Source organism: Canis lupus, chromosome 12, assembly GCF_011100685.1.
Source record: "Canis lupus familiaris isolate Mischka breed German Shepherd chromosome 12, alternate assembly UU_Cfam_GSD_1.0, whole genome shotgun sequence".
NCBI lineage: Eukaryota > Metazoa > Chordata > Mammalia > Carnivora > Canidae > Canis > Canis lupus.
The window spans coordinates 11,360,744-11,383,290 of NC_049233.1; the positions used below are offsets into that span (position 1 = coordinate 11,360,744).

The 22,547-nt window shown below is 38.0% G+C and overlaps 1 protein-coding gene across 5 annotated transcripts in view; it reads left to right on the forward strand.

Moving 5' to 3' along the window:
* Nucleotides 1-22,547, forward strand: part of UBR2 (ubiquitin protein ligase E3 component n-recognin 2) — a 130,018-nt gene that overhangs the window by 5,886 nt on the left and 101,585 nt on the right. For 4 of the 5 annotated variants that reach the window (XM_038554091.1, XM_038554088.1, XM_038554087.1 and 1 more), the window contains exon 2: nucleotides 3,940-4,199. In XM_038554091.1, the coding sequence (XP_038410019.1) occupies nucleotides 3,940-4,199 (260 nt within the window). Of the gene's footprint in view, nucleotides 1-1,348; nucleotides 1,431-3,939; nucleotides 4,200-22,547 lie in introns of all 5 variants that reach the window. The other variant, XM_038554089.1, reaches the window with a different exon arrangement.

A 22,547-nucleotide genomic window follows, 5' to 3' on the forward strand; every position in this document is an offset into this window, starting at 1 on the left:
TGAAAAGTGGGTGAACAACTAAACATTTATCCTTAGATGTGGCCAAAAAGTACTTTTTAGCTCAGAGAATTAGATTTTAGGTTTTTCTTTCTTTTTTTTTTTAAATATATTTTTTTAAAGATTATTTATTTATTTATTTAGTCACAGAAAGAGAGAGAGAGGCAGAGACACAGGCAGAGGGAGAAGCAGGCTCCATGCAGAGAGCCTGACGTGGGACTCGATCCAGGGTCTCCAGGATCACACCCTGGGCTGCAGGCAGTGCTAAACCGCTGCGCCACCAGGGCTGCCCTAGGTTGCTTTTTGGTTGATGACTCTGCCTTTTACTATTGAGTCCTTTTTTTTTTTTTTTTTTTTTTTTTTACTATTGACTACTTTAAAAAAAAAATACCCTTTTGTAATTGCAGAACTTAGTGTGTGCAATTTTGATTTCAAGTCACTTCTCTAAAGAGATAAATCCTTAATTCTGTGGGATTATCTCCTGCAAAGTGCTGTTGTTTTAAGAGTAATTTAGTTTCTTACTGTTGCATAAAGTAAACACAACTAAATTGGTAACATTTGAAAAAGATAGTTTCTCTTCAGGGGTGAAAACTTTTCCATTGTGTTCCTAAGAAGCTTCAATTCTGTCCCTTAATTTACAAAGAAGATTTTTACATTTTTAGTACACATGAAAATGTGAGGTTGATTAGAAAGTTAATATATATATCACCTCAGGAATATTTAAATCTCTCTCTATATATAGTTATTTTTTATTTTTTATTTTTATTTTATTATTATTTTTAAAGATTTTATTTATTTATTCATGAGAGACACAGAGAGAGGCAGAGACATAGGCAGAGGGAGAAGCAGGCTCCATGCAAGGAGCCCAATGTGGGACTTGATCCTGGGACTCCAGGATCACGCCCTGGGCCAAAGGCAGGCACCAAACCTCGGAGCCACCCAGGCGCCCCTATAGTTATTTTTAGAAGGAAAGAAGTAGGTGAAGATTGTACAAGAGTTAAAATGAAGACCTTATATGGTGTTAGATATTACTGGGACGGTAACTCTTTTAACCAGGATGTAATGTGATCTTCGGTTGTAATCCATAGGTAAACATTGGGCCTGTGAGTTAGCAGTTCCATTAACTGCATTTTTGTAGAAGTGAGTCCTTTCATGTATTCTGATTTAAAATATTTCCCTGGTTTAGAGCCAAAATAAGTTGCAATTACTCAAAGCAGTATGGTGGACAAATAAAGATACAGAATTGGCAGGGATAAATGACAATACAGGGAAAAGGTTGAAGATAAAAGGGAAAAGGAAGGAGGTAGTTTGAAGGATGCTTTATCTAGGGCTTATTTGGTTTGGTTTTTAGATACTGCAGGCCTGGATCTATTATCTCTCCTTTCATTAAAGCCACCTGGAGCATCTTTCTACACTATCAATGTTATATGACAGTAAGTAGTATAAATATATTTATAGTCATTTAGTTAACAGATTTTAATAAATGCCCACGAGGCTGGGTTCTGTTTTAGACCTAGAGGAAGTGGGAATGGGTGGTGGGAGTGAGGAATGGACAGAGCGGGCATTTTAGAGAAAGTGAAACATACATGGGGTTCTGAAGAATGAGTAGAAAATAGCCTACAGAGCAGAGAGGAGCACTACAGGTCACAAGGAGGAAAAATAGTATGACAGAGGCAAAGGACCTTATAAGCCATGTCAGGGGACTTGACTTGATCTTAAATACTAGGGGAAGCTGAATGACATGATCAGATTGATGTTTTGCAAGAATCACTCTGATATTGAGGTTAGAAAATGGACTGTACAAGGGCAAGACTAGCGGGGTTGTGTGTGTGTGTGTGACTGATTAGGACATTTTTGCACTAATCTTAGTAAAACATAGGAGTGGGGGTTTTGGATCAGAGTAGTGGGGATGATGCCTGTGGAGATGGAGAGAAAGAAATGGATGGAGTCAACAGATTATTTAGGAAGCCTAATAGATAAGACATGACTAATTGGATGTTGGATTGAGGAAGAAGGAAGATTTTCAGGTTTTTCTGGTGTGGATACTTAGGTAGATGCTGGTATCTAAAATAGGGAAGTGGAGAGAATAGGTTTTTGAGGAGGGGTAGTGGAGATCATAAGTTCAGTTTTAGACCTATTGAACTGATGTTTAAATCAGGAGAAACTTTCTTGTATTTCTCTATACACTTAGCAATACTTGTGGCCACTGAATGTGTTTTTTTTTCCCATACCAAGCAATTCTCTAATCCCCTACAGAGACACAAAGTGGGTGTCCTACAATTCAATTCTGACACTATACACCTGAAGTTGACATCAGATCCCAGATTAAGGGCTCAGTCCCATAAGACTGCCCTCCTCACTACTTCAGATGCCAGTAACAAGCAGTGGTCTTCAGGTTACCTAGAACTTCTGTCTCACTTGGCTACGAATTGAGGGTTCCCATGACCCCCCTCTGGGTTCAATAATTTGCTAGAATGGCTCACAGAACTCAGGGAAACTATTTACTAGTTTATTGATTTATTGTAAGATGATACAATTTAGGCACAGCAGATGGAAGAGATGCATAGAGCAAGGTATGTGGGAAGAGATGCAGAGCTTCCATGCTGTGGGTGCACCAGTACTTCTGTGTTCATCATCCCAGTAGCTCTGTGTTCACCATCCCAGAAGTTCTTTGAACCCCAACATAGAAATTTTTATGGAGGGATCCCTGGGTGGCGCAGCGGTTTAGCGCCTGCCTTTGGCCTAGGGCGCCATCCTGGAGACCCGGGATCGAATCCTACGTCGGGCTCCCGGTGCATGGAGCCTGCTTCTCCCTCTGCCTGTGTCTCTGCCTCTCTCTCTCTCTCTCTCTCTCTCTCTCTCTGTGTGTGTGTGTGTGACTATCGTAAATAAATAAATTTAAAAAAATTTTTATGGAAGCTTAATTATGTAAGCATACTTGAACAAAGCATTGTCTGTTAATAATTAGCTCAACTTCCAGCCCCTCTCCCCTCCCTGAGGCTGGGGGTGGAGGCTATACCAACCTTCTTATCACATGGCTTGTTCCCCTGGCAACCAGGTCTCCATCCCTAGGGGCTTTCCAAAAGTCACCTCATTAACTTCAGCTCTAGCTCAGTTGAAAGGAGGTTAATTATCACATAAAAGTTTAGGACAGAAAAGTGGCTTTTGTTTGTTTTTGGGCTGGGAGAGCAGAGGGGAAAGGGCTTATAGACAGGTTGATTAGAGAAAGAAGGTGTAATTGATAGAACAAAATCTCTTGTAGACTCATATTCATAAGAGACTGGTGTATCATTAATCAATGAGAAGTCTAAGTGGCATATTGGCTGTCTGTATTCACTGCATACTCTTCCTATCAGCAAACTGACATGAGGATCCAGATCACAGTCAGTATATCATTTGAGCAAAGCATTATTAGAAAGGAAGTCAGATGGGCCTAATGACTAGTGTCTTTTTTTTTTTTTAGATTTTATTTATTCATGAGAGATATACAGAGAGAAGAAGGGACATAGGCAGAAGGAGAAGCAGGCTCCCTGTGGGGAGCCTGATGTGGCACTCCATCCCAGGACCCAGGGATTACAACCTGAGCCAAAGGCAGTGGCTCAACCACTGAGCCACCCAGGTGTCCCTGGCTAGTGTTTTATATGATGATTTGTTGTGGTCATTTTCCTATAACTCCCTACAGAAGGTTGCTTCAAGAGTCATTTTGAGGAGAGGGATCATTTTACTTGGAAGTAAAGTAGAATTCTGAAATGCTTGGCATTTTAATAAAGTTCTAAATGATTTTTACCCTTTTTGGAAAGAAAACACAGTTATGAGTGACATCAACAAAATATATGACACTTTTATCATTATATTTGTACCTAAAAGAATATATAGTAGGTTTATTCAAATTAGCAGTTTAACATTGTTTAAACCTATTTTTCCTTTTTTCTTTTTTTAAAGAAATGGCTGCAAGCAACTGACCTCACTAGAGAAGTGTACCAGCATTTAGCCCACTATGTACCCAAAATCTACTGCAGGGGTCCCAACCCTTTTCCACAGAAGGAGGACATGCTGGCACAGCATGTTTTGTTGGGACCAATGGAATGGTACCTTTGTGGTGAAGATCCCGCATTTGGATTTCCAAAACTTGAACAAGCAAATAAACCTTCTCATCTTTGTGGTCGTGTTTTTAAAGTAGGAGAGCCTACATACTCTTGCAGGTAAAATATTGTCATTTTCTTTCTAAAAGGCTCTTGTTTTTATGTTTTTTCCCTAAAACTTTATGTTTTTGTTTTAAAATTAGAAAATACATCTATATTAAGAAAGTCTGCACAGTAAACACGTATGGTTTATTAAATAATCATGAAATAAATATTCATGTAATTATTTTCCAGGTCAAGAAATAGAACATCATCAGCATTCCAGAAAACCACTGTGTGCTTTCTGCCTTCCCTGTATTTAACTGCTGCCCTGACTTGTAATAGTCACTTCTTTACTTTTCTTGATAGTTTTCTAGTTAGTGATTCTTTTCAACATGTGGCTTGAACTCCCGACACTGAGATCAAGACCTAAGCTGAGATCAAGAGTGGGACACTTAACCAACTGAACACCCAAACGCCCCTCTAGTTAGTGATTCTTATTAATGTCCACATTACCTTACATTTGGCCAGTAGGAGCCCTGTCACACTAGTGTCATCCTTTTTACATGCCTTCATTATTAGGGTGTTTTTTTTTTTAATTTATTTATTCATGAGGGACAGGCAGAGGGAGAAGCAGGCTCCCCGCTGGGAGCCCTATGTAGGACTCTATCCTGGGACCCCAGGATCACACCCTGAGCAGACACTCAACCACTGAGCCACCCAGGTGTCTCACCTTCATTGGTTTTTGAGTGCTTCTTTGCTTTCTGGCACAAGATATCCATAGCTTACTTTGTACTTACTCTGAACCATATGTAGAATCAGCCATTTCAACAAGGAGTTTCATTTTAGGTAGGAATGGTAGTTAGAAACCATTATTTGGTTGCTATATGTACTTAACTGCTATAGAATAACTTAACCTTTTGTATTTTTTTAAATGTTGAGAATTGAGTATACAAGGGCAGTAGATGGAGAGGAAACCTTTGAAACCATTTACTCCTCTATTTCACAGAACTAGTCATTGTCAACAGTTTCTTATGTATCCTTCCAGAAATTTTTTATGCATATCTAGGCCTATATATATGGCTATCTTACACATATATGCAAACATACATACAAAAGGGAGTATGTGTTACATATATTTTGGGCTAAATTTTCCTTCCTCTGTTTAACAGAATCTTGACTTCTGTCCATATCAGCTGATATAGCTAGGTAACATTCCATTGCATGGATGTACTATTTATAGAGGCCTTATGTAACATTTCTTTTTCTTAACACTTTTTCCTATAAGATTTAAATTTATTAAGTTCAATTTTGGTTAAGGCCTGTAAGTTTCTATGGTAATTTTTTTTTATAAGCGTGGTTAGAATACCAGTAGAGATCTTTTTATATTTTGAAATACGGTTAGATGTAATTTTTGTCTTTTTTTTTTTTTTTTTTTTAAATATTTTTTCTTTATTTATTTATGATAGTCACAGAGAGAGAGAGAGAGAGGCAGAGACACAGGCAGAGAGAGAAGCAGGCTCCACGCACTGGGAGCCCGACGTGGGATTCGATCCCGGATCTCCAGGATCGCGCCCTGGGCCAAAGGCAGGCGCCAAACCGCTGCGCCACCCAGGGATCCCTAATTTTTGTCTTCATAAAAACTTCTTTGAGTTCTCTTATTGATGTTTGAAGCAACGGACAAAGAAACTGAGATCCGCTTGTTCCAGCAATGTCTTTTGTAGCAAAAGTATCCATTTCCACCACATATATTTGAATATCATTTCTTTTAATCTTCAATCTGGAATATTATCTCAGGGTTTTTGTTTGTGTTTTTTGTGGTTTTTTTTTTTTTTTTTTTTTTTTTTTTGCATGATCTTGATACTTTTTTAAATGTCCATTTGGGTTTGTCTGATCCACTTTATGATTGGAGTCAGGTTGCATCTTTCACAGGAATATCACAGAAATCACATGTTCTCATTCTCATTTTACTCTATCAAGTAGCATATAATTTTTATTTGATAACTGATGATGTTAATTTAGATCATTTGATTAAGACTTCTCTACTGTGAAGTTACTCTTTTACCCTTTATAATCAGTAAATTTTGTGGAGAGATACTCTAAGCTCTTAAATATCCTATTTCTTATCAAACATTCGTTTTATTCATTTATTTATTTCAGTATATATTCATGAAAGCCCAACATTATTCACGGAAGCCCAACATTCTTGTGTTCCAATAGTTCTAGATTTAACTAGTGGGAGGCCCTATCTTCTTTGTTCTCATGTCCCCATTATTCTTTGAACACTTCCTTGTTCTAACACAAGATATTTAGGGCACATCTTGGACTTTCTCCTCCCCCAGACCTGAAATCAGTCATTTCTCTAAGGAGCCTGGTTCCTTTTCAGTAGATACTAGTCTTAAGAAATAAAATACTAAGTGTTGCTATTGGTATGTCACCAATCCTAGGCCCTTGCAGTGGATCTGTATTTTATATATGTCTATAGGTACATACTGAAAGAAATATTGAAAACATGCATTTAGAGTAATCTCTCCAGTTCCAATTGAATGCCACAGGCTTCTCTCTTTTCTCCCTTTGCATATTTGTGATTTCCTTTCTCATGAATCTGATTCTCATTGTCCTAAAAATATTTATTTATTTGATCATTTCCTCATATACAACCATTCTTCATTGTTGCTGCCACTGCCACCCAGCTCCATGTGATTGCCCTCCTTACTCATTTGAGCTCCACACCCTATGCTGGGCGTGGTAGCCTTCCCCCTCCACTTGTTAGGGTAGATCTAAGAGAAGTCTTTAAGATGTATGGTCACAGCCTTCATGTTGAATCAGCTGGGTATCTGCCTTGACCAGAACTCCAGAGACCTCTCACACTGCTTGCTTGCTGGACTTCAGGTATCTCTGTGGCATTCTTGATTCCATAGCAGCCATTCTCTGACAAGTGTCACCCTCTGCATGTGCAGCCCAACCCTCAGCCAAGAACTCATCCATAGGTGACTACCACATAGACTGTCCTTTCGTAGTCTTCCCTGTCCTGCATATAATCCCTCTTTGGTTTCCTGCTCCAAGGCTTCTAGCTCTTTTACCTGCCCCAAATTTGATCTAGTCTCAGCTTAGTGAGACCTTCTTGCACTACTTAGATTCTAGTTCAGTGTGCCACAGGTGGGAGTTTATTCCCTCGATCAGAGAGCCTTATGTATTCATCTAGTTTTATGGCTGTGTACAGTGGGAGGCTGGTTGAGTACCAGTTACTCTATTGTAACCAGAAGTGGAAGTCCTAGTATTTATTTTAACAGAGAAAGTTGCTTATGTTTTTTGAGCACCTTTTAGGTGTTACATTTAATGCCAAGTGCTTCATATGAAATCATATTTAATCCTTATACAAACTTCTGAGATAATATCCCCAAGGAGACTGTGGCTCAGAGTGGTTAAGTGACTTACCTGCAGCCATAAAAATTGAAACCAGGGCTCTCAGATTCTCAAATCCATGATACTTTCATTTTATCTTTATTGATCCTCATATATTGGTCTCCTATGAATTTTTCATTCAAATTCAGTAAAAAGAGAGGGAAAATAGGAAAAATGTTCTTCTTTTCTTGTGACTAAATCTGTCTAGTTCCTAAATTCTGAGAGATGTTCTTTATTGTTAAAATATTAGTGAATGAACTGAGGACAATGAACTAGATAGTTTTGCTTTTTAATGTTTTTAGAAAAAAAAAAATCCACTGTCCTTTTTGTGGTCATTCCCACTGGTGTCTGAAACTCAAATCTGGGAACCATTACATGCCGGCATTCTGGGTTCTTAAGCAGAAAATCCTATTGCATTGTAATATGACTTCTGTACTACAAAGTACCTGCAAAGAATATTAGATAAAAATATTTGGACTGGAGAAAGCTTTTGGTATTGTGAACTTGGCCTGAATCCTTTTCTACCTCATTATCCCTAGTTTAGGCTAGTGTATAAGCCTTTCCTTCCTTCCTTCCTTCCTTCCTTCCTTTCCTTCCTTTCCTTCCTTTCCTTCCTTTCCTTCCTTCCCTCCCTCCCTTCCTTCCTTCCTTCCTTCCTTTTTAAAAGATTTTATTTATTTATTCATGAGAGACACAGAGCGAGAGAGAGAGAGGCAGAGACACAGGCAGAGGGAGAAGCAGGTCCCATGCAGGGAGCCCAATGTGGGACTCGATCCCAGGTCACCAGGATCACAACCCGGGCCAAAGGCAGCACTAAACTGCCAAGCCACCCGAGCTGCCCTATAAGCTGTTCTTTCCCTATTGCAGATGTTTGGCAATTAGGATAGCTTCATACATATTAGCTGCTCAGCAAATATTTATTGAGGAAATGTCTGTTACATTGTTCAAAGTACAGAGGACACTTTTATTTTTTTTATGTTTTTAATTTTTTAAACATTTTATTTATTTATGATAGACATAGAGAGAGAGAGAGGCAGACACAGGCAGAGTGAGAGGCAGGCTCCATGCCGGGAGCCCGACGTGGGACTCGATCCCAGGGCTCCAGGATCGCGCCCTGGGCCAAAGGCAGGCGCTAAACTGCTGAGCCAGCCAGGGATCCCACAGAGGACAGTTTTAAAGATATTTTGCTGTTACTACTTTAATTGAATTCCTTGAATATTCCTATTTTTTTGCCCATTTCCATACCTGTCTGGTGGCAATATATTAATTGTAAGCCAGCTACTTTGGGAGATGTTATTCATGATTATGTACAGGATCCTTCTCATCCTAGATTTTACAACTTTGAATATTCACTCTTATACCTAGCCAATTAATTAATAGGACAGCTGGTACAACAGGTAGGTACACAGCACATTAATCTCTCTTAGGAATTTATTGCCACCCTATTTAATCTTTTAACTATAGGCACAGTATTCAGGAATTTTGTTAGTCCTAGAAATTCATATAGGTCTATGTGGGTCCATCCCAGAGAAGACGTTGGGTACAGGAGGTCTTGATTAAATTGACAGAGTTGTGGGATCTTCCATTACTAGAAGAAGTAAGAAGAATTTTATCTTCCAAGATGATTGTGGAATAGGCTTTTGGGAGTATGGACAAGTGGAGTGGGATGACAGGAGGAGGAATATATTTATTCCCTCAGTGAAAATGGTGCACTGAAAAGCTATTTGCCTGTATTGGAAGGTTAGGTGTGCATAAAGGATTTGTGGGTAAAACTGGGTCAGAGATGATCTTAGTAGATTTTTTTTCTGTAGTGCATGTGCTCAGGTTTGAACTTGGTATGTCAGCCCAGAGTTTCTCTAAGATATAAATTCATTTTACTACATTTTACTATGGTCCAAAGGTTTGGGTTAATCCATTGTCCCTGTTCTGGGTATTCTGTGTATTGAGAGGATGTATGTAATCAATGGAAAGGAATGCCTCTTATTGCGAGGAGGAAATTTTCACTTTGTTGACATCATCTAAAGAAGCCACAAGGGTATATTAAGGATAGAGAACACAAAGAACAGCCTCAGGTGCCGCTTTTTAGAAATTAAAAAACTAACAGGCAAAACATGCATTTGGTTATATCTTTCAAAAGGTACAAAAGTGTATGCCATGAAAAGGAACCTTCCTTCTCCATCCCTTAATTTCCCTGTTACCTTATCAGAAGTGACCGCCATGAGTAGTTTCTGGTGTATTCTTCCAGATACCCTATGCATATCAAGCATTTCTATTTTATTCAGTAAATGGTAGCATATCACTTAAACTGTGTTTTTACCTTATTTAAAGTTTGTCCTTAAAATTGTTACATAACATTAGAGAGAGAGAGTATGCACCCACTTTGTCTTACTGTTTTTTTTAAAGATTTTATTCATGAGATACACACAGAGAGGCGGAGATATAGGCAGAGGGAGAAGCAAGCTCCCTCTGGGGAACCTGATGCAGGACTCGATCCCAGAACCCCAAGATCACGACCTGAGCCAAAGGCAGGTGCTCAACTCCTGAGCCATCTGGGTGTCCCTGTCTTAGGTTTTAATGGCTGATTAGTATTCTACTGTAGGATATTCTGACCTTTACTTACTAGCCTTCTATTAATAGACATTTAGGTTGTTTCTAATATTACAAATAATACCACACTGAATATCTTTGTGTGTCTTTGTGCACATGTAGAAGTAGATCCACAGGATACATTCCTGAAAGTAAAATTTCTGTGTCAAGTATGCATATATTTATTTCTCTCTGAGTGATCAGTAGTAAAAACTTATAGAAAGGAGATGGTATGCTAGTTTGAGGAAAAGAGTCAGGATTGGGGACAAACAACAGAAACTGCAATGGAGATGATGGGTGAGTTTTGAAAATCTTTTAGCCAGCCTTACAGAGAGAAGAACCCAGGAATAACATGATAGTGTGTGGCAGCCAGAAAGAGGAGGCAGATTGTTAGTTACTTGAACTGTAGAGGGAAGAAAGCAGTGTCTGGTGACCTGCACCTGAATAGCTAACTAGCCTGGGGTGAGAAAGATTTAATTTATAAAGGGTCCAGAAGGTCCTAAGTTTGGACTCCACTCCTAACAGATATTTCTTTTTTTTAAAAAAATATTTTTTTTATTTATTCATGAGAGACACAGAGAAAGACAGATATATAGGCAGAGGGAGAAGCAGACTCCTTGCGGGAAGCCTGATGCTGGACTTGATCCCAGGACCCCAGGATCACAACTTGAGCCGAAGGCAGATGCTTAACCACTGAGCCACCCAGGCGCCTTTCCTAAGAGATATTTCTAAACTTTGCTGTTACCTGAAGTTGACCACAGTAGGTTAAAGGGTACTGTCCTTCACAAGACTATTCAAAAATAGCTGCAAGTTTGGGGGTTCCCAGAGGCTCCGTCAATTCTAATCAGCTGGCTGCAAATTTCAGGTGTCTCCATAGATTACTGTATGTTACATAATTCATTAGAACAACTCCCAAAACTGAGAAAAATGCTGTATTTATGATTAAAGTTTTATCACAGCAATAGGAAACAAATTGGAATCAGCCAGAGGTACATAGGAAGATTTCCAAGTGCAAAGCTTCTGTTGTCCTCAGGGACACGTTATCTTCCTGGCACATTAATGCATGACAATACACATACGGTATTGGCAACCAGGGACTCTCATCCAGGCTTTGGTGTCCAGAGTTTTTATTGAGGTTTCATTATGTAGGCATGACTAACTAAATCATTGCCTATGGGACTTAATATCCAGCTCCACTTCCTTCCCAGAGATAGAGGTAATATTACGTGACTGAAAGCTTCAACCCTCCATGGTTTGTCTTTCTGTTATGGCCAGTTCCCACTCTGCTTCATTTATTAGCATAAACTATCATGTGAAGGGGGCAGCATGAATAACAGAGATACTCCTATCACACAGGAAATTGTAAGGATTTAGAGTTCCCTCCCAGGAACCCTGGGACAAAAGCCAGCCAGATTCTTTAATTACACAGTTGTTGAGAAAGTAAATGAGATTCTTTGTGTTTGCTTTCCACAGTTCTTAGCACATGGTAAACTCTTAGTAAATGTCCATGCTGGGGTCCTGGGGATGAATGTTTCCTGTTATTCCCATGTCTCATGTATTCCCATAAAACCCAGTGCCCTGGTAAAATGACATTGAGTCTATCATTTGGAAAGATGAAATATGGTTATTGAAATTCTAGGGGAGTTTCTAAACTAAATCCATCAAGGATTAAAGTGATTCATGTCTGTAGGATAGAGGTTTTCCTGAACTAGAAAAACTGATATTCAGGAGTCTTTTATGTGTGGTACTTAGGAAAAGAATTTGTGAAGGGAATTAAGTTAGCTTTTCCATAGACAGTTATTTGTTCATAGTTTCTAAACTTATATAGGTCACAAATTATCTTGCTAAAGCCTCTACTATGCCAGAAAAAGCTGTCCATTTTCAGGCAATAGGCTAGTATTTATATTTGTCTACATACTTATCTATTAGGAAAAGTATAGTCAAATGTAACACTTGTTACTCCTCTCTAAATAGAGATGGTTGTTAGTAGGGGCAATAATCTTAACTTTGATCGTAACTATTTTACCATTTTATAACCGTTAAGAAAAATAAAATATTAATAGAATATGATATCATACTTCAATGTGGGATAAATTTTAACACTTCTCTTAGATGTAAAGAAATCATTCCATTGATTTCTGTGTATAGTTAAATTGAGAATTTTTTTTTTAAGATTTTATTTATTCATGAGAGGCACAGAGAGAGAGGCAGAGACATAGGCAGAGGGAGAAGTGGGCTCCCTGCAGGGAGCCCCATGCAGGACTCAATCCCGGGATCATGACCTGAGCCAAAGGCAGCGGCTCAACCACTGAGCCACCCAGGCGCACCGAGAACTTTTTTTTAAGATGTGATTTATTTATTTAAAGAGAGAGAGGGATCCCTGGGTGGTGCAGTGGTTTAGTGCCTGCCTTTGGCCCAGGGCGCGATCCTGGAGACCGGGGATCGAATCCCACGTCGGGCTCCCTGCATGGAGCCTGCTTCTCCCTCTGCCTATGTCTCTGCCTCTCTCTTTCTCTCTCTGTGTGACTATCATAAATAAATAAAATTTAAAAAAAATAAAATAGAGCACAAGAAGGGGAAGCTACAGAGGGAAAGGGAAAACAGACTTCCCAATGAGCTGGGAGCCCAACGAGGGGCTCAATCCCAGGACCCTGTGATCATGACCTGAGCAGAAGGCAGATATTTAACCTACTGAGCCACCCAGGTGCCCTGAGAACATTTTTTTTTTATTAGAGTTTTATTTATTTAAGTAATCTCTACACCAAATGTAGGTATAGCTCAAACTCGTGAACCCGAGATCAAGTCACATGCTCTTCCATCCAAGCCAGCCAGGCTCCCCAACAACATTTTTTTTTTTTTAATAATTTGAAAGTTTACTGCATCAATATTATAGATCACCAGAAGTTATGGCCGGGGAGTTATGCTATCAGGAATATTCTTAGCTTAGGTTTCCAGATAGTACTTTATGATGTTTTATTATAAATTATTAAATGGTTTTGCTCAGGTGAAACTTTTTCTTTCTTTTTTCCTCAGGTGAAACTTTTTCTTAACTCTGATTCTGTTAGTCATGATAGATGAAGTTATGCTAAAAATAACAAACAACCCTATAGTCTTGAAGACTTTACCCAAAATATATTTATTACTCAGATCATGTGACCCATTTGGATAGGTGAGATCAATGAGTGGAGGGTTCTACTCTGATTAGTTACTTTACACCATATTACATCTTCACAAAATTAACAATGCTTTTTAGGGTTCAGCACAGCAAGGGAAGAGGAGAGCTGAAAGGTCTTGCCCAACAAATAAATTGCACTAGCTCAGAATTATCAACTGTGCCCATATCCCTTTAGCCAGAACTAATCTGAAGCCCTCTGTTCAACTGCAAAACCGAGTGAGGATTCTCCTGTATCTGGAAGAGATGCAAACTTACTCTCTGTGGATGAACATTAGAAGTCCCTTCAGTGATTTTTTTAGGGTTTTTGGGTTATTTTTCCTTCCTCACAGAGTGGTTAGGATAAAATGAGGTAATGTATAAATAAAGCACTTGGGGAAATATATATGTAAAAATTTTAAACCAAATGCTGAGAGTTTGGATGAGTTACTGAGCCATGAATAACATCTTAAGCAGAGGGGTAAACATAGTTTCATTTCTATTCTGTGTGGAAATATAAAGCTCTAATGTGGAAGAAAGAACTTATTTCCAGTAAGAATAGTTTTAGTTTCTTGGCTTTTAAAAAATTTTTGAAAACTTGATCTCTTTTTAGTTTATTTCTATTTTAAGACTGTCTTTTTGACATGAATTGAAATCAGTGCTCTATTAGTTTTTAAAATGTTGGTAACCTCTAATTATGATGTGCTACATGAATGAAATTATACTGTGTATATTGCAATTGTGACTTTCTTCCATTTAGCCATTTGTCTTAGAGATCTTTCCCTGTCAGTATATATAAATCTCATTCTTTTGCTTTATTTATTTATTTATTTATTTATTTATTTTTAAAGATTGATTTATTTATTCATAAGAGACAGAGAGGGATCCCTGGGTTGCGCAGCGGTTTGGCGCCTGCCTTTGGCCCAGGGCGCGATCCTGGAGACCCGGGATCAAATCCCACATTGGGCTCCCGGTGCATGGAGCCTGCTTCTCCCTCTGCCTGTGTCTCTGCCTCTCTCTCTCTTTCTGTGACTAAATAAATAAATAAATAAATAAATAAATCTTTAAAAAAAAAATAAGAGACAGAGAGAGGCAGAGACATAGGCAGGAGGGAGAAGGCGGCTTCTCGCAGGGAGCCCAATATGAGACTCAATTCCAGATCCCGGAATCACGCCCTGAGCCGAAGGCAGACACTCAACCACTGAACCACCCAGGTGTCCCAATCTCATTCTTTTAACTTCTGTCTTTCCATAGTAAGTTTAGGCCATAATTTGATTGCTCTGTTAATGAACTTAGAAATGGGAAACTTCAAGTTTTTTTCCCATAATCAACTAAACACCCTGTACATATTAGTACATGTCCCTTTTACATACATCTCAACATTTTTCAAGATATATACTTTGAAGTAGAATTTCAATGCTATTTTCTGTCACTGAGCTTCAGTATGTTGGAAATTCCCTTGTCTACACTGTTCTCTTTGACCTGGGAAAATGACAGGGACTATCTAACTCCTTAGATAGTTTGGATTCCTGTAGTTTTCTAAAATGAGTCTTGTGTTCTTGTTTTAGAGGTTTGTGATCATTTTTATTTACTTTTTGCCAGTTTGTTGCAGGATTGAACATTGGAGTGCATTGGGTATAATATTAACTTTATATGTTATGCCTTTGTCTAGATGTTAGGAAAAGAACTATGACTAGATTATTATGGGCTGATCCTTTGAGGTAAGGAAACTCGGATATATAGCCAAAATTTTCCTTTTGGTGCCCAATTGAATTTTTTAAGGGAAAATTTACATATTTCAAAAGGCACAAATTTTAATTTTACATTTTTGACATGGTTAAACTCCTATAACTCACAGCCCTTCAAGATATGAACGTTTCCATCTGACTAGAAATTTCCCTCTGAGTAACTCTAGCTCCTCGGTAACTACTATTCTGGTAATTTCACCTTAGATATTTTTGCCTGTTCTAGAACTTAATAAAAATTAAATCATTCTTTTGTGTCTGCCTTCTTTTACTCAACATAATGTCTCTCATCTATCCCTGTTGTTATGATTACTGGAAATTGGTTCCACTTTAATTGCTGAGTAGTAGTCCATTGTATGAATGTACTTAAAATTGCACTTAATCCATTGTCCTATTGATGAATATTTGAGTTGTTTCTGGTTTGAGGCTATCATGAGTAAAGTTTCTGTGATCTTTTTTTTTTTTTTAACAATTCTATCTTTTAATTGAAAATTCTCTTAAATTTAAAGGAAATAGTAATTTATTTTAAAAATCATAATCAGTTTTTTATTTTTATATTTTATTTTTATTTATTTCTTTATTTTAAAAGGTTTTATTTATTCATGAGAGACACAGAGAGAGAAGCAGACATAGGCAGAGGGAGGAGAAGTAGGCTCCATGCAGGGAACCTGATGTGGGATTTGATTCTGGAACTCTGGGTCATGCCCTGAACCAAAGGCAGATGCTAAACCCCTAGCCACCCGGCATCCCTATATATTATTTTATTTTTTAATTTTATTCATTGAAAGAGAGAGAACACGAGCTAGAAGATAGAGACAGAGGGAGAGGGACAAGCAGGCTGAACTTAGGGCTCCATCCCAGGACACTGAGATGATGATCTCAGCCAAAGTCAGACACAGCTGACTGAGCCACCCAGGTACCCCTAAATCATGTTAGTTTATGCCAAAAGTATTTTAAATGCAACATAGTAAAGTACTAGGTGTTATTATTCTGTACCTAATCCTATTTCTATGTTTTTAATATACCAGATAACATAAATTTTGAACTATTAAAAATCTTCAGATTTTTATGATACATTTTAGGAATATTAAGATACCATTAAAATAGGTCTTTGATAGTAATCTAATACAGTAAGCATCTGATATAGTAGTTACTATTACCCTTTGCAGACAAGTCTTTTTCTTGACTTGTGTTTAATTTTTCATGGATAAATCCTTAGGAGTAGAATTACTGAATCAAAGGGCAGGTATATGTTGAACTTAAGAAACTACAGACTTTCTCCAAAATGGTTTTTTGTTCCCACCAGTAATGTATGAAAGTTCCGTTTGCTCCATATCTCACCAACATTTGATGTCAGTGTTTTTAATTTTAGCCATTCTGTGTAGTGGTATCTCATTATGCTTTTATTTTATTATTATTTTTTTTAATATTTTATTTATTATTTATTTAAGTCACAGACAGAGAGAGAGAGGCAGAGACACAGGCAGAGAGAGAAGCAGGCTCCATGCACCGGGAGCCCGATGTGGGATTCGATCCCGGGTCTCCAGGATCGCGCCCTGGGCCAAAGGCAGGCGCCAAACCGCTGCGCCACCCAGGGATCCCTCATTATGCTTTTAATTCCCACTAATGATGTTGATGGAATTTTACATGTACTCATTGCTCATTTATCTAACTTCTGAAGTTTTTGTTCCAGTCTTTTGTCTATTTTTTTTTTAAGATTTTATTTATTCTTAGTAAATTGAACACCAATAAAAAAAATAAAATAAAATAAACATAAAAAAAAAAAAGATTTTATTTATTCATGAGAGACACAGAGAGAGAGACAGAGACAGGCAGAGGAAGAAGCAGGCTCCATGCAGGGAGCCCGACATGGGACTTGATCCAGGGTCTCCAGGATCACACCCTGGGCCGAAGGCAGGCACCAAACCGCTGAGCCACCGGGCTGCCCGACTTTTGTCTATTTTTTATTGGATTGTCTTTTTATTATTGAGTGTTGGAGTTCTTTAGATATTCTGGGTACAAGTTCTTTGATAGACCTATTTTGTGAATATTTTCTCCCAGTCTGTGACTTGCCTATGTGACAGAAGTTTTTTTTTGTTTTGTTTTTTAAGATTTTTATTTATTCATGAGAGACAGAGAGGCAGAGACACAGGCAGAGAGAGAAGCAGACTCCATGCAGGGAACCCGACGCGGGACTCGATCCCGGGTCTCCAGGATCAGGCCCTGGGCTGAAGGCAGCGCTAAACCGCTAAACCACCCGGGCTGCCCATGACAAGTTTTTAATTGTGATGTCATTTTACCAGTTTTTTTCTTTTCTGAAGATTGTGTTTAAGAAATGTCTGCCTTCTCCCAGGTAGCAAAGATAGTCTCTATGTTTTCTTCTATAAACCTTGAAATGGTAGATTTTATGTGTGGGCTTATGATCTGTCTCAAACTAATTTTTTTTTTATGGCTCGAGGTGGGAGTTGAACCTTATTTATTTATTTACCTACTTAGTTATTTACAAGAGAGAGCACAAGTAGGGGTGAGGGGCAGAGGGAAAGGGTCAAGCCGACTCCCTGCTCAGCAAGGAGCCCAGGACCCTAGATCATTACCTGAGCCAAGGGCAGACACCTAACCAACTGAGCCACCCAGGCATCCCGTGCTTCACTTACTTATATGTGAATATCTAGTTGTTCCAGCACCATTTGTTCCTTTCCCCATTGAATTGCTTTGGTGCCTTATCAAAAACCGTTTGACTACATATAGGTGTGGGTCTATTTCAGAACACCCTAATCTACAGTCACCCTCTTTTATCCACAAGGGGTATTTTCCAAGCCCCCCAACGGATGCCTGGAACCATGCATAGTCCCAAACTCTCTCTATATATATACTATGTTTTTTTTTTTTTTGCTATATATACATACCTATGATGAAGTTTAATTTATAATTAGGCACAGTAAGAGATTAACAGCAGTAACTAGTAATAAAACAGAAAAATGATAACAGTAACTGTGATAAAAGTATGTGAATGTGGTCTCTCTCTGAAAAACCTTATTGTACATATTCACCCTTTTTGTGATGATGTGAGGTGATAAAATGCCTACGTGATGAAATGAAGTGAGGTGAATGACATAAACATTGTGCTATAGCATTAGGCTATTGATCTTCTGACCAAATGTCAGAAAGATGATCATCTACTACCAGACTTCAGTTTACAACAGGTGACTGAAACTGCTGAAAGCGAAACCGCAGATAAAGGGGGACTACTGTATTCCATTCATTGAGATGGCTGTTTAAGGCAAGAACTACATTATCTTGCTTACTTGCTTTATAGTTAGTCTTGAACTGGTCAGAATAAATCTTAAATTTTTGTTCCTTTAAATTTTGTCTAGTTCAAGTCAGTTGCATTTTATGAATTTCAGAATTATAGAATGTCACTTGTTATTTTTAAGAAATACTGCTGAGATTATGATTAGGATTATATTTTTGGGTTTTTTTTTTAAGATTTTTATTTGAGAGAGAGAGAGGGAGAGGGAGAGAGAAACTGAGGCAGACTCTGTCCTGAGTGCAGAGCCTGATGCGGGGCTCAGTCCAATGACTGCAAGATCATGGCCTGAGCTGAAGCCAAGAGTTGAATGCTTTAACAACTGAGCCATCCAGGTACCCCTAGGATTGTGTTTAATCCGTAGATCAGTTGGGGAGAATTGATATTTTAATGATACTGGGTTTTCCAATCCATGAACATCGTAATACTTTTCTAAGATCTTCTTTAATCTCTTTAGTGATGTCTAAAGGTTTTATATAGGAATTGTGCATACCTTTGATTATGTTTATTCATAAGTATTTTATGATATTTTTTCTTAGCTTTAGTTTTCATTTTTTTCTGTGAGTATAAAGAAATACAGTTGGTTTCTGATCTTGCATTTATGTCTTGTGACCTTGCTAAATTGGCTTAGTAGTTTTTGTTTTGTTTTTTGTTCTTTAGGATTTTTACATAATCAGGTCATTTCTGAATGGGGACAGTTTTACTTCTTCCTTTCCAACTTTTCATTTCTTTTTTGTATGTTACCGCGCTGGTGAAAATGGGACATCCTTGTCTTGTTCCCAGTCTTAGGGGAAAGTATCCAGTCTTAAACTATTAAGGTATAGTTTTCTCTTACATATCCTTGATCTCATTGAGGAAGTTCCCTTCTATTTCTAGTTTGCAGAGTTTTAAAAAACATTATAAATGACTGCTGAATGTTGTCAACTGCTTTTATATTGCAGCTTTTGGGATTGTCATAGTTTTCCTTTTTTATTCCATTAGTGATTGCATGGATTGATTTTTCAAATGTTTTTCATTACTGAAATAAACCCAACTTGATTTATCATGTATTATAACTTTTACATATTACTGGATACAGTTTGCTAATATGTATTAAAGACTTGATTGTGTTCCATGCAATGTACCAGTATGTCATTTTCTTATAATATCTTTGGTTTTGATATCAGAGGTAGTGCTGGCCATATAAAATGAATTAGGAAGTATTTTTTCTATATTTTCTGAAGAATCTATGCAACATTGATAGGATTTCAATGTTTGATAGAATTTGGCAGTAAAACAAACTGTCAAGACATGGTGTTTTCTTTGAAGGAAGGTTTTGATAAATTTCTTTTTTTAAAAAAGATTTTATTTATTTGAAAGAGAGAGCGAGTGAGCATGAGCAGGGAAAAGGGGCAAAGGGAGAAGCAGACTCCCCGCTGAGTGGGGAGCCCAACATGGGGCTTGATCCCAGGACCCTGAGATCGTGACCTGAGCCGAACGCAACCATTTAATCCATCGAGCCACCCAGTTGCCCCAACAAATTTCTTTCTTCCTTTCTTTCTTTTTTTTTTTTTTTTCAGATTTTATTTATTTATTCTTGAGAGAGAGAGAGGCAGAGACACAGGCAGAGAGAGAAGCAAGCTCCATGCAGGGACCCCAATGTGGGACTCGATCCCAGGACTCCAGGATCACGCCCTGGGCTGAAGGCAGATGCTCAACCACTGAGCCACCCAGGCGTCCCCAAATTTCTTATTATAGTTATTCAGAACTGTATTTCATCTTGTTAAGAAATATGTTTCATTTTAATAATGTCAAATTTGTTGATACAGAGTTGTGCATAATGTTTCCGTATGTTGTTGGTATCTGTGGTATCTATAGTGAGGTCCCCTCTTCCATTCCTGATATTAGTAATTTGTGTTTTCTGTCATTAATCAGTTTTATAAATCTTTCCAAAGAATCCATATTTGGCTTTGTTCATGTACTCTTTTATCTGTTTTGTTTCACTGATTTCTGCTTTTTTTTTTTTTTTTAAGATTTTATTTATTTATTCATGAGAGACACAGAGAGAGAGAGAGAGGCCAAGACATAGGCAAAGGGAGAGAAGAAGCAGGCTCCATGCAGGAAGCCCAATGTGGGACTCGATCCTGGGACTCTGGAATCATGCCCTGAGCCAAAGGCAGACGCTCAACTGCTGAGCCACCCAGGCGTCCCTGATTTCTGCTCTTATCATTATTCTTTCTGCTTACTTTAGATTTAATGTGCTTATATTCTATTCTATCATCTATCAGTTATCCAGAAGTATGCTCTTTAATTTCCAAATACTTGAGGCTTTCCTAGATATTGTATCTTATTTCTAACACAAATATTCTAAAATACTTCAGTCTTGAAATTTATTAAGACTTGTTTTAGGGGCACCTGGGTGGCTCAGTGGTTGAGCCTCTGCCTTCAGCTCAGCTCGTGATCCTGGAGTCTCAGAATTGAGTCCCACATCGGGCTCCCTGCAGAGAGCCTGCTTCTCCCTCTGCCTATGTCTCTGCCTCTCTCTGTGTGTCTCTCATGAATAAAGAAACAGAATCTTAAAAAAAAAAAAAGACTTAATGATTCAAGACCTGCAGTCTTGAACATTCCATAAGCGCTTGAAAAAAGGTATATTCAAAAAAAAAAAAAAAGAAAGAAAGAAAAAAGGTATATTCAGCAGTTTTTGTATATAGTCTATAAATGTCAGGACAAGGTGGTTGGTAGTGCCATTCAGGTCTTCTAAATGCTTATTTATTGATTTTTATGACTAGCTGTTTTATCAATTACTGAGAAAAGGGTATGAAAATATTCAGATGTAATTTTGGATTGATTTCTTCTAATCAGTTTACGTTTGTTATCTATAAGCTCTTTTATTAGCCACATATATAGATGTTTATAATCTCTATGACCTCCTGGTGTATTGACTCTTTTATCATTGTGAATTGTCAATGTCCTTTATTAATTCTGATAATATTCCTTGTCTTGGGTCTATTTTATCAGATGTTAATATTAAGCCATTCCTACCTACCATAACATATCCATTATATGTATATTTTTTTACTTCATTCTGTGGCCCTAGAATTTGCAGTATGTGTTTTTTTGTTTTTGTTTTTTTAAAGATTTTATTTATTTATTCATGATAGACTGAGAGAGAGAGAGAGAGGCAGGCTCCATGCAGGGAGCCTGATGTGGGACTCAATCCTGGGACCCTGGGGTCACGCCCTGGGCCAACGGCAGGTGCTTAAACCGCTGAGCCACCCAGGCTGCCCGCAGTATATGTTTACAATTAATCCAAGTTTACTTTGAGAAAGTTTTTCTTTCTCCTTCAATTTTGAAAGATCATTTTGTAGATAGAAAACTCTTAAGTTGCCGGGTGGGGGGGTTGTTTGTTTTTAGTTTGTGGGGTTTTTCCTTCAACATTTAAAGTATGCTACTCTACTCTTCCTCTTGTTTGCATGGCTTCTGAGGAGAAATCCAGATATAATTCTTATCTTTGTTATTCTTGTAGGTAAGGTGTTTTTCTCTGGCTTCTTTATCTTTCATTTTCTGTAACCTGAAAATAATATGCCTAGGAATAGTCTTTTTGGCATTTATCTTACTTGATGTTCCCTGAGCTTTCTGGATCTGTAGTTTGGTGTCTGACATTAATTTAGGGAAATTCTCTGGGTGCCTGAGTGACTCAGTCAGTTAAGCATCTGCCTTCTACTCAGGTCATGATCCCGGGGTTTTGGGATTGAGCCCCATGTCAGGCTCTCTGCTCAATGGAAAGCCTGCTTCTCCCTCTCCCTCTGCCTACCAACCACTGTTTGTGCTCTGTGTGTCAAATAAATAAAATCTTAAAAAAACATCTAGGGAAATTATCAGTCTGTTCCTTTCTCTTTTTTTCTGTTCTCTGGCATTCCTGTTACATATACATTATATCTTTTGTAGTTGTCTTACATTTCATGGATATTTTGTTCTGTTTTTCTTTCAGTCTTTTTTCTATTTGCTTTTCACATTGTTGAGATATCCTCAAGCTCAAGGATTTTTTGTTCAGCTATGTCCAGTCTGCTAATAAGCCCATCAAAGGCATTCTTCATTCTGTTACAATGTTTTGATCTCTAGCATTTCTTTTTGGTTCTTTCTTAAGATTTCCATCTCTGCTTACATTGCCCTTCTGTTCTTGCATGCTGTCTGCTATATCCATAAGGGCCCCTAACATTAATCATGGTCGTTTTAAATTTCAGGTCTGATAATTC